Here is a 12,320-nt window from a genome sequence, read left to right as displayed (position 1 = left end):
CCACCCAGCTGATATTGTAAGGTGCACTCGTGCTTTGGCATTTGCTCTCATTCTCTCAAAGTGCAAAATCCATGTGGACTGGGGTGAGAACTGACATGCTATTATGTCATAAAGTTCTTATGGAATCAGTTCTTATGTTCTGTGGTGTTTCCACCAGAGATTGCTGGAAATGCATAAACCATGAAGTATATGCAGATGAGAAGACAGTGGGGGCCTTCATATCCCTCCACGTGTTCTTTGTGCCAATTGTAAGGGAAGGTGAGGTTATGCAAAGGACATTCTTGTGGCAGGATTTGTGGTACTGTGAAAGAGATTCTGCAAGTGGCACCAGGTACGGCCTGGGTGTGTGTTGTGATGGGGGTGACCTTCAGCAGGGAAGGGTCTTGCCTGGGGGAGATGATCTGTAGAACACAGTCTGTGTCTTTGGTGAGGGAGTGGAGAATGTGTGCTTAGGGGGAGTTGCCATTTCCCAGGGTGTGAGACAGAGGATTCTAGTAGAAAATGTCAAGAAAATGCTCCACAGACATTACCAATACCTGGGATTTCTTCAGCTCCCCATACGTTCTTCATATCCTTATGCCCAATTGTTCCCTTCATGCATTTCAATACAGTAGAACTGGATTAATTGTGTTTCTTCTCCTTTCTTGCCAAAGCCTCACTGTCTTGTTTTTCTGTCTCTCATGTCAGCAGTGAGTTGGTAATACCAGGTAATGTGAGATCCTGAGCATTGGCAGCTGTCCAGGTTCAAACATTTGGGTAATTTCCTGTCGGTCTGTAGGATGACTTTTCTATGCTCCTGAGCTGAGGCTGATGAGACAATTTCCTTCCTTAGCTTTGTGGTGCCTCTTTGCCATGATAGAAATGCACTTGGGAGCACTGTGCTCTGCCCAATGATATCAAGGCTTTTCTAGAATGCCGGTAATTATTTTCTGTCCATCATTCCCAGTTGTCTCTGTTAGTGTTAGAACCAGTTTCCTGCTCTGAAAATATTTCTTTTCTGAAGAAGCAAGTAGTGATGCCACAGGTAAGTCACTTCTTGCTGAAGAAGATGAGTCTGAGAGACAGCTGTGCCTATTTGCCCATTATGCCTATTTAGTTATCATTATTCCTATTTAGTTGTGGTATCTTGGATTGACTGAGCGTGTGTAGATTGGGAGCTGGACTCAACACTCTTTGTGGCTTCCTTCCAAACATGAAATACTTTATAATTGCTGGGTTGGACCAACAGAGCCCCACAGTCTGCTCGCATTTCTTCCTTGCTTTTTCCAGCACGGTTTGGGCAGTTGGCAGCCAGCAGAGATGGAGGAGGGCCTCTAATGTGTTTCTCAGAACAGATGTGTTGGGAGTGGAGAGCATGTTCTCAGGGAAAGTGCCGTGGGTTAAGGTTCACAGGTAGTTCTGGGTGGATCATGGCATTGAGTGAGAGGTATTCCTTGGTGGCTAATGCCCCTGAGTATGGACGTTCTTGCTGTGTTTTTCTGGCAGAGCTTATCTGCTGAGAGGAGAGGCAAGAGTTTCTCATTCATCAAGCAGGTGGGAAATGAGGCAGGGAGAAGAGCTCTTCACTGAAATACGTGGAGAATTCTTAGGAACTGTGGTTGCACTGTGCTTTTTCAGTGTTCATGGCAGAATGGTGCGCTGCGCTGTGGAGCATTTGAGTTGGAAAGGGAGAGGATTTCATGGGTTGTTTGTGCTTCTTGGAGCCTGTTTTCACTGATGTCAAAGTACCTGGGGATTGGTCCTCTGATTCCAAGGCAGGTGTATGCATTTTCTGGTGTAGTGCAGCCGTTCTTTGTCATGTTATTGCCTTGCTGTGTTATTGCTAGTGCAGGAGGGGACTGGAGTCTGAGGAGTGTGGGTTTCTTCCAAACGGGGAGGGAAGGGGAGAGGAGGTGTAGGGACAATCTATTTGCTTGACTTTTTCTGGAGATCGGGACACTTGTTCCTCAACAGGAGACATGCAAGGTCCCCATGAGCACTCTCATTAAAGGGCAGGTCTCTGATGCATGAAGAGGATGATGCAGAAATGTAGAAATAATTTTTTTCAGGAAACATTTTGGTAAAAGTGGAAAAGTATGAGCACAGAGAAGAAGAGAAATCAAAGAGGGGAGTGGGAAGCATGAAAGGAAAAGGAAGAGAAAAAAAATCAAGGTAAGTAAAGGAATAAAGAAAGGAAGAGGAAGGAAAAGGAATATTTACAAGTAAAAGATCAAGCAAGGAAGAAAGAGAGAAATGAGGAAAGAAGGGATGACAGAGGAGATTATAAGCATGCACCAGAATTTTCTCTACAAGCTCTCTGCAGTCGAGGACCTCTGTATCCTCGGTAGTGAGGAAGCCTGTGCAAGCCTCGATGAGGAGTAATGAGCAACAGGAACAAGAGATTTTGTGTAATTGTATATCTGCACTAGTAATGAGAATGTAGCAAATACTGCATTAAAAGAAAAAGAGAATAGGCAAAGGGGGAAGAAGAAAAAGAGTGAGGGAAAGACAAGGAAAAGAAGAGGAAAAGAGAAAGAAAATGAAAGAATGAAAAAGCAATGGAGAGAAAAAGATTAAAGGAAAGATTAAACATTAAATAAATTTGCTAGCATACAGCAATGTTATCTCTGTACACAAAAAGCTGGGATGAGATGAAGCAGAAAGAGAAACAAAGAAAAAAAAAAGAAAGAAGAAAGGAAATAAAGGAAGGAAGGTGACAAGGAGGAGAAATCAATGGGGATGTATGTCAAAGAGATTACCAGGATGCACAGATGTTCTCTTCTAACACTGCGTGAAGTTGGTACCTGTGCTCTCCACTTTGGCTCCTGTCCCGTGCGAAGGAGATGATGCCCTGTAATTAGAGCTCATGGCTCCTACACTGATTACCGCGATCACTCCATGGGAGAGCATCAGCAACTTGGGACAGTTTCATAAGAGATGGATGGATTCAAAAGATAAAGGGCAGTAAAAAATGCACCTGCAGGACAAGAAGAATATGGAGAAATAAGAGAAGAAAGAAGTAAAACAGAAGAAAGAACAATGATATGAAGGAGAAAAAAAACCCAAAAAACCATCAAAAAACTAACAGCAACAACAAAAAAAAAAAAAAAACCACGAAGGAAAAAATGTATAAGAAGATAAAATAAACAAAAAGATTAAAAATACAGAATTAGAACACAAAAAGAGAGATGAAAAAAGTGGAATAAAGAAGAAAGGAAATATAATGAACAGAGATGCAAAAAAACTAAAAAAAACCCAAAACGAACAAAAAAACCCGGACAAGCAAAGGAGAGAAAGACACCGAGGAAGAGGAGCAAGACACGGAAGAGAGATTACCATGAGGGAGCGGAGTCAGAGGCGCGGTGTCGGAGCGTGTGAGGCGGCGGAGCAGCGCACGGTGTCGCTGCAGGCTCAGGAACGGCGTGTGGGCGGCTCCGCCCCGGTGCGGCGGAGAGCCCGGCTGTGAGCGCGGGGGGGCGGCGCGGGCCGGGCAGCAGAGCCGGTGCGAGCGGGCGGCGGCGGGGAGCCGTGCGGGGCCCGGGCCGGGGCCGGCGGCCGGAGCGGCGGCCGGAGCGGCGGCGGTAGGGATGGAGGAGCGCTGCTGCGCGGCGGTGCTGCGGGTGCTGGTGCTGCAGGCGGCCTGGGCGCTGGCGGGCGGGCAGGTGCGCTACTCGGTGCCGGAGGAAGCCAAGGCCGGCACGGTGGTGGGCCGTCTGGCGCAGGACCTGGGCCTGGAGGCGGGCGAGGCGGAGGCGCGGCGGCTGCGGCTGGTGGCGCAGGGCCGGCGGGCGAGCGTGGAGGTGAGCGGGGCGAGCGGCGCGCTGCTGGTGAGCTCGCGGCTCGACCGGGAGGAGCTGTGCGGCAAGAGCGCGCCGTGCGCGCTGCGCCTGGAGGTGCTGCTGGAGCGGCCGCTGCGCGTCTTCCATGTGGAGCTGGAGGTCACCGACATCAACGACAATGCGCCCGTCTTCCCCGCCGCCCGAAAAAACCTCAGCATCGCGGAATCGTCTGTGCCGGAGTCTCGTTTCCCGCTGGAGGGCGCGTCGGATGCGGATATCGGAGCGAACGCGCAGCTCTCCTACACACTCAGCCCCAGCGAGCACTTCTCTCTGGATTTGCACCGCAGTGAGGAATACCGAGAATCCCTCTTTCTGGTACTCACGAAATCTCTGGACCGCGAGACGATTCCCGTTCACCGGTTGGTGCTGACGGCGAGTGACGGGGGCCGGCCGTCTCTGACGGGGACAATGGAACTGGTGATCTCTGTGGAGGATGCGAACGACAACGCGCCCCAGTTCAACCAGTCGGTGTATAAAGTGCAGCTGCTGGAGAACTCTACAGAGGGGACGCTTGTGGCGAGGGTGAATGCGACAGATCCGGATTTGGGAAGTAATGGTGAAGTGACATTTAGTGTGAGCAATACTTTTCCTGAAAAGGGGATGAACATTTTCCTTTTAAATGGGAAGACGGGTGAAATTCATCTGGCGGGTAGCGTAGATTATGAAGAGGTTCCTTTATATGAGATACAAATCGAAGCAAGAGATAAGGGTACGCCCTCGCTGTCGGGCCACTGCAAGGTGGTGCTGGAGGTGCTGGACGTGAACGACAACGCGCCGGAGGTGTGGGTGACGTCGCTGTCGGTGCCGGTGCCCGAGGACGCGTCGGTGGGGACGGTGGTGGCCCTGCTGAGCGTGTCGGACCGGGACTCGGGGGAGAACGGCCGCGTGCGGTGCTGGGTGTGGCCGGCGTCGCCGTTCGGGCTGGAGGCGACGTTCGCGGGCTCGTACTCGCTGGTGCTGCGCGAGGCGCTGGACCGGGAGCGGGTGTCGGAGTACGAGGTGGAGGTGCGTGCGGAGGACGGCGGGGCGCCGGCGCTGGGCGCCAGGCGCGGGCTGCGGGTGCCGGTGTCGGACGTGAACGACAACGCGCCCGCGTTCGCGCAGGCCGTGTACACGGTGCTGGCGCGGGAGAACAACGCGGCGGGCGCGGAGCTGGCGCGGCTGTGGGCGCGGGACCCGGACGAGGCGGGCAACGGGCGCGTCAGCTACTCGGTGTGGGAGGGCGGCGCGGGCGGCGGCGGGTGGCGGGCGGCGTCGAGCTACGTGTCGCTGGAGGCGGAGAGCGGGCGTCTGTGGGCGCTGCAGCCCCTGGACTACGAGGAGCTGCAGGTGCTGCAGTTCGAGGTGCGCGCCGTGGACGCGGGGGAGCCGCCGCTGTGGGGCAACGCCACGGTGCAGCTCTTCGTGCTGGACGAGAACGACAACGCGCCGGCGCTGCTGCCGCCCGCGGGCCCGGCACCGGAGGCGGGCGCGGCGGCGGCCGAGGCGGCGGCGGCGGCGGGGGCGGGCTCGGTGTGGGAGCCGGGCACGCTGTGGGCGTGGGCGGCGTGGGGGGCGCCGGCGGGGCAGGTGGTGGCGAAGATCCGCGCCGTGGACGCGGACTCGGGCTACAACGCGTGGCTGCGCTACGAGCTGTGGGAGCCGCGGGGCAAGGGCCCGTTCCGCGTGGGGCTCTACAGCGGCGAGGTGAGCACGGCGCGGGCGCTGGACGAGGCGGACGGGCCTCGCCAGAGGCTGCTGATCGTCGTGCGCGACCACGGCGAGCCGGCGCGCTCGGCCACGGCCACGCTCAGCGTGTCGCTGCTCGAGGCCGCCGAGGCGGCGCTGGCCGCGGGATCCTCCTCGTCGTCATTGTCGTCGTCGTTGTCGGTGTCGCGCTCGGCGGCGGGCGCGGAGCCGGGGCCCGGCGGCGCGGCGAGCGCGGCGACCAACGTGTGGCTGGTGGTGGCCATCTGCGCGGTGTCGAGCCTGTTCCTGCTGGCCGTGGTGCTGTACGTGGCGTCGCGCTGGGCGCCGCGGGCGGCCGTGCTCTCGGGGCCCGGGCCCACGACGCTCGTGTGCGCCAGCGAAGTGGGCAGCTGGTCGTACTCGCAGCGCCACAGCCGCAGCCTGTGCGTGGCGGACGGCGCGGCCAAGAGCGACCTCATGGTTTTCAGCCCCAACTTCCCTCCGCCGCCGCCCGGCGCCGCGCCCAAGGACACGCAGCCGGAGCCCTCCGCTCTCCTCCACACGGTCAGTGCCAATACCCTTCTCGTCTCTCTTCTATCCCCTTTCGCACCTTATCTCTCCATCCATAAGCTGCTCTGTTATCCGGGCTCCGCCCCCGCAGCCTGAAGTCGATGGCTGCTGCGGTGCGTTAATTGCTCCATTGTATCTGCTGCGTCGTCCTTGAAGAGGGAGGGTGTCTCTGTAACCCCTTGTGGTACGCACCTGAAATTCACTGCTGTGGGCATTGCTGTGGAATTGTTCTGCCCTAGAATGAATTCTTTGCTGATTGCAATGAGAGCTGTCCTGTGATTCCTCGATGTTTCCGTTTTGGAGACAACGTTCCTTCTGGCTGGTTGTGTGGGTTTCCACGAGCTTGCTGAATGTGTGCAGGACAGGCTGTGGTGCTGACAGTCCCTCAGGTGCTGTGTATCTCCTCACTGCTTCTGCTGGCTGCTGGATGTGGTGCTATCACGTGTGGTTTCCTCCCTGGCCTGATGTTCTGTCATTTCTTCTCTACAAGAGATGCAAGGCAAGGTGATAATGTGGACTTCTGTCCCCATTTTTTTATGGAAGCTGGGAAGGTTTTGTGGCCTTTTCATATTTTGTTTCCCACCCAGCTGTTGTTACAATTTGCTATCCTGGCTGGAGAGGTAGTTGGATGGTCACTGACCTCTTTTTGGTATGTTTTTTTCAATATTTACATTTGGAACACATTAAAAAGTTCCCCGTAAATCCTCTTCTAAGTAAAAATGGCCACAAAAAATCTTAAAATAAATTTCTTGTACACGGTGGATGGCCTCTGTCAGTGTCCTTTTCCACGAGAGCTGTCCCAACATGACTGCTACAGGAAATATTGGTCTCAGATCTCACAACAAGATGCACCTGCAGAATCTCCCAGACCACCTATGTGATTCCATCTGTGGGGATTTCACCAGTGGGGATTTCTCTCATTCCTGGGAAGGTGAGCAAAAGTCTAATTGACCCCTGAGGTAGGAAAGGAAATTTTGCTTTGTCACGGAGGTGAATGTGGCAGTGACACTGAGCAGGTCCTGGCCATGTCCTGGCTTTGAGCACTGGGAAGCCTCCTCTGAGGGAACCTGAAATCATTTGTAACACAATAGGTCATATCATAGGAGGTCTGGAATGGGAATGATACCCTTTTCTGGAGAATAATTGTTACAGACTGGGGATGGAGGATGCTTAGAGGAAAGCAGGAGGCAGGATGGGCCCAGAGTGTTTCTACCCAGGATCGTTTCTATGTTCCAAGAGTCTGGTGTTGCAAACCCTCTGCATCATGAGACAAAATCTGGTATTGAAATGGCCACAGAGTCCTTTGGGTTTATGAATATCTCCCGTCAGAGACAGTCCCTCGTGCTGCCTCTGGCCTGACATGTGGAATGCGTTGGGTGACAATTCATGGAGACTGATGAACATTTTTACTGCTGTTTTGGGAGTGTTGTTGTGGGAGGGTGGCAATACAAATTGCTTTCCATGTGTACTGTAGAGCATTTATAGCAGCTTCCACAGCTCTTGGCATGGTGGACCTTTGCTTCATCTCATCAGAGATAATTTTTAAGGTCAGTTGAAGAGATGGGTTTAATCTGGTGCTTTTCTTCCCCTTCCTGTGCTCCTGCATGGTCAATCTGGGTAGAGATGGTGTGTCCTGTTATCACACATGGCTTATTCTGGTGTCTGGATGTGCACACCAGTCCTCCACATCTACAGAGCTGCCCAGCTCTGGCTTTCTTATCTTGAAATTGTCTCACATATTTAACATTTTGAGTGCACTTGTGCTTTTGGTGTGATCTCTTGAAGAAGATCTGTGGGGATTTGGATCAGTATTGTTCACGTGTCTAATCACAGGACATTTAATAACTCGTTTTCTATCTGCTATTGCTGAAAAGGTACAAAGCATCCGGGCATGAGGGAAAAGTCAAAGAGTCACAGAATGGATTTGCAGCACTCTGTGTATTTGTGCCAGCCATGGGAGAGAATTTGAGTACGTCTTTGGGGTTTGGGGTGGGAATAGAGACTTGCTGCTTAACTGTGGAGATCCCAGTTCCCAAGGTGCAAGATACAGGATCACAATAGAATATCGGGAGGGAGATCTCACTATACATTGCTGCTCTTCTGGAATCCTACCAGGGCATCCAGAAGTTCTGCATATCTTAGGGTACTGTTGTTCTTTCTGGTATTGCTGCTTGTGAAGACATCTGCCGCGCATGCTTTTAACTACATGGTTTTGATGTGGAATATGGCTTTTCCTGTAAGAAACTGTTTGAAATCTGGGTCATGCTGCCGAGGCTTTTCTGAACACTTCTTTGAAGTCAGAAGGGAAGAGGAATGAGAGCTTTTTCTAAAGAATATATTGCTACTCGATATCAAAGATTTTGAAGAGATGGTAAGACAATTCCCTTCCTGGTAAGGGAAAAGTGAACAGAGGGTGGAAATGAAGGTAAATTGAGAGCTAGAAGAGTGCAGAGAAGGAAGCAGGATGCATATAGAAAAAGAGAAGGAAAGAAGAAAGTAATAGTATAAGAGAGAGAGAAAGGGACAATCTATACATGGATTTACTGGCATGTCACCGGTACTACTAGTACACAGAAGAACCGAAGAAGGCAACAAAGGAGAGAAAAAAAGAAGGAAAGGAAGACGAGAAAGAAAATAATACAAAACATTATACGAAATAATGGCACAATGAGGTAATTAAGAATGGGGGATGACAAAGAGAAGAAATTTAAAACAGGATTACGCACGGACGTTGCCTCAAAGTGCTGGTCGGAGCTGGTTGTCAACAGGCTCCAGCTCGGTTTAGAATACTGCGTTCCAGCGCTGATACCACGGAATTAGAATTGGTGGATCCGAATAATTTTGTTTGGAGCGCGGCGCCGGAGGCGGCTGGCGAGATACCAGAAGGGATGAGAAGAGAGCATCGGAAAATTCCAAAGGATAAAGTATAAAGGAGCGCTGTAAGAAGAAGCAGAGCGGACAGCCATGAGGGAGCGGAGGCAGGGGCGCGGTGTCGGAGCGTGTGAGGCGGCGGAGCAGCGCACGGTGTCGCTGCAGGCTCAGGAACGGCGTGTGGGCGGCTCCGCCCCGGTGCGGCGGAGAGCCCGGCTGTGAGCGCGGGGGGGCGGCGCGGGCCGGGCAGCAGAGCCGGTGCGAGCGGGCGGCGGCGGGGAGCCGTGCGGGGCCCGGGCCGGGGCCGGCGGCCGGAGCGGCGGCCGGAGCGGCGGCGGTAGGGATGGAGGAGCGCTGCTGCGCGGCGGTGCTGCGGGTGCTGGTGCTGCAGGCGGCCTGGGCGCTGGCGGGCGGGCAGGTGCGCTACTCGGTGCCGGAGGAAGCCAAGGCCGGCACGGTGGTGGGCCGTCTGGCGCAGGACCTGGGCCTGGAGGCGGGCGAGGCGGAGGCGCGGCGGCTGCGGCTGGTGGCGCAGGGCCGGCGGGCGAGCGTGGAGGTGAGCGGGGCGAGCGGCGCGCTGCTGGTGAGCTCGCGGCTCGACCGGGAGGAGCTGTGCGGCAAGAGCGCGCCGTGCGCGCTGCGCCTGGAGGTGCTGCTGGAGCGGCCGCTGCGCGTCTTCCATGTGGAGCTGGAGGTCACCGACATCAACGACAATGCGCCCGTCTTCCCCGCCGCCCGAAAAAACCTCAGCATCGCGGAATCGTCTGTGCCGGGGTCTCGTTTCCCGCTGGAGGGCGCGTCGGATGCGGACATCGGAACGAACGCGCAGCTCTCCTACACACTCAGTCCCAGCGAGCATTTTTCACTCGATGTTAAATCTTCTGATGAAAGCAGGAAGTCTCTGTTTCTGGTACTCGCAAAATCTTTAGACCGCGAGACGATTCCCGTTCACCGGTTGGTGCTGACGGCGACTGACGGGGGCCGGCCGTCTCTGACGGGGACAATGGAACTGGTGATCTCGGTGCTGGATGCGAACGACAACGCGCCCCAGTTCAACCAGTCGGTGTATAAAGTGCAGCTACCGGAGAACTCTACAGAGGGGACGCTTGTAACACGTGTGAATGCCACGGATCCGGACGAAGGGAGCAATAAGGAGTTTTCCTACAGCATCTTGAGTTCGACTCCTATCGCTAACAAAGAATTCTTTACTATTGATTCCAAGACGGGTGAGATCAGATTGAAGGGTACTTTGGATTTTGAAGACGTTCGTTTACACGAATTGCAAATCGAAGCGACAGATAAAGGGACTCCCCCGCTGTCGGGTCACTGCAGCGTGGAGCTGGAGGTGCTGGATGTGAACGACAACGCGCCGGAGGTGTGGGTGACGTCGCTGTCGGTGCCGGTGCCCGAGGACGCGTCGGTGGGGACGGTGGTGGCCCTGCTGAGCGTGTCGGACCGGGACTCGGGGGAGAACGGCCGCGTGCGGTGCTGGGTGTGGCCGGCGTCGCCGTTCGGGCTGGAGGCGACGTTCGCGGGCTCGTACTCGCTGGTGCTGCGCGAGGCGCTGGACCGGGAGCGGGTGTCGGAGTACGAGGTGGAGGTGCGTGCGGAGGACGGCGGGGCGCCGGCGCTGGGCGCCAGGCGCGGGCTGCGGGTGCCGGTGTCGGACGTGAACGACAACGCGCCCGCGTTCGCGCAGGCCGTGTACACGGTGCTGGCGCGGGAGAACAACGCGGCGGGCGCGGAGCTGGCGCGGCTGTGGGCGCGGGACCCGGACGAGGCGGGCAACGGGCGCGTCAGCTACTCGGTGTGGGAGGGCGGCGCGGGCGGCGGCGGGTGGCGGGCGGCGTCGAGCTACGTGTCGCTGGAGGCGGAGAGCGGGCGTCTGTGGGCGCTGCAGCCCCTGGACTACGAGGAGCTGCAGGTGCTGCAGTTCGAGGTGCGCGCCGTGGACGCGGGGGAGCCGCCGCTGTGGGGCAACGCCACGGTGCAGCTCTTCGTGCTGGACGAGAACGACAACGCGCCGGCGCTGCTGCCGCCCGCGGGCCCGGCACCGGAGGCGGGCGCGGCGGCGGCCGAGGCGGCGGCGGCGGCGGCGGCGGGGGCGGGCTCGGTGTGGGAGCCGGGCACGCTGTGGGCGTGGGCGGCGTGGGGGACGCCGGCGGGGCAGGTGGTGGCGAAGATCCGCGCCGTGGACGCGGACTCGGGCTACAACGCGTGGCTGCGCTACGAGCTGTGGGAGCCGCGGGGCAAGGGCCCGTTCCGCGTGGGGCTCTACAGCGGCGAGGTGAGCACGGCGCGGGCGCTGGACGAGGCGGACGGGCCTCGCCAGAGGCTGCTGATCGTCGTGCGCGACCACGGCGAGCCGGCGCGCTCGGCCACGGCCACGCTCAGCGTGTCGCTGCTCGAGGCCGCCGAGGCGGCGCTGGCCGCGGGATCCTCCTCGTCGTCATTGTCGTCGTCGTTGTCGGTGTCGCGCTCGGCGGCGGGCGCGGAGCCGGGGCCCGGCGGCGCGGCGAGCGCGGCGACCAACGTGTGGCTGGTGGTGGCCATCTGCGCGGTGTCGAGCCTGTTCCTGCTGGCCGTGGTGCTGTACGTGGCGTCGCGCTGGGCGCCGCGGGCGGCCGTGCTCTCGGGGCCCGGGCCCACGACGCTCGTGTGCGCCAGCGAAGTGGGCAGCTGGTCGTACTCGCAGCGACACAGCCGCAGCCTGTGCGTGGCGGACGGCGCGGCCAAGAGCGACCTCATGGTTTTCAGCCCCAACTTCCCTCCGCCGCCGCCCGGCGCCGCGCCCAAGGACACGCAGCCGGAGCCCTCCGCTCTCCTCCACACGGTCAGTGCCAATACCCTGCTCACCTCTATTCTGTCCCCTTTTGCACCTTGTCTCTCCATCTATAAGCTGCTCTCTTATCCGGGCTCCGCCCCCGCAACCTGGAGGCGATGGCTGCTTCGGTGCGTTAATTGCTCCATTGTATCTGCTGCGTCGTCCTTGAAGAGGGAGGGTGTCTCTGTAACCCCTTGTGGTATGCACCTGAAATTCACTGCTATGGGCATTGCTGTGGAATTGTTCTGCCCTAGAATGAATTCTTTGCTGATTGCAATGAGAGCTGTCCTGTGATTCCTCGATGTTTCCGTTTTGGAGCCAGCGTTCCTTCTGGCTGGTTGTGTGGGTTTCCACGAGCTTGCTGAACGTGTGCAGGATAGGCTGTGGTGGTGACAGTCCGTCAGGTGCTTTGTATCTCCTCACTGCTTCTGCTGGCTGCTGGATGTGGTGCTATCACGTGTGGTTTCTTCCCTGGCCTGATGTTCTGTCATTTGTTCTCTACAAGAGATGCAAGGCAAGGTGATAATGTGGACTTCTGTCCCCATTTTATTACGGAAGCTGGGAAGGCT

The 12,320-nt window shown here is 56.7% G+C and overlaps 2 protein-coding genes across 2 annotated transcripts; both read left to right on the top strand.

Annotated features, from left to right (window-relative positions):
* The first annotated feature begins 3,422 nt into the window (after positions 1-3,422).
* LOC146766140 (protocadherin alpha-2-like) lies at positions 3,423-6,850 on the top strand. The gene has a single exon (XM_085591152.1). The coding sequence runs from the start codon at positions 3,567-3,569 to the stop codon at positions 6,150-6,152; it is 2,586 nt and encodes an 861-aa protein (XP_085447278.1). The 5' UTR covers positions 3,423-3,566; the 3' UTR covers positions 6,153-6,850.
* Positions 6,851-7,074: 224 nt separating this feature from the next.
* On the top strand, positions 7,075-12,091 carry LOC146766139 (protocadherin alpha-3-like). The gene has a single exon (XM_085591151.1). The coding sequence runs from the start codon at positions 9,271-9,273 to the stop codon at positions 12,043-12,045; it is 2,775 nt and encodes a 924-aa protein (XP_085447277.1). The 5' UTR covers positions 7,075-9,270; the 3' UTR covers positions 12,046-12,091.
* Positions 12,092-12,320: the final 229 nt, after the last annotated feature.

This window comes from Lonchura striata, chromosome 13 (assembly GCF_050655825.1).
Source record: "Lonchura striata isolate lonStrDom1 chromosome 13, ASM5065582v1, whole genome shotgun sequence".
Lineage (NCBI taxonomy): Eukaryota > Metazoa > Chordata > Aves > Passeriformes > Estrildidae > Lonchura > Lonchura striata.
The sequence above is the reverse complement of the archived record's forward strand: the minus strand, read 5'-3'. Positions and strand labels throughout refer to the sequence as shown.

Bases quoted from the DNA above. Each gene is read 5' to 3' on its own strand.
- LOC146766140 (XM_085591152.1), top strand. From the start codon at position 3,567: ATGGAGGAGCGCTGCTGCGCGGCGGTGCTGCGGGTGCTGGTGCTGCAG.
- LOC146766139 (XM_085591151.1), top strand. From the start codon at position 9,271: ATGGAGGAGCGCTGCTGCGCGGCGGTGCTGCGGGTGCTGGTGCTGCAG.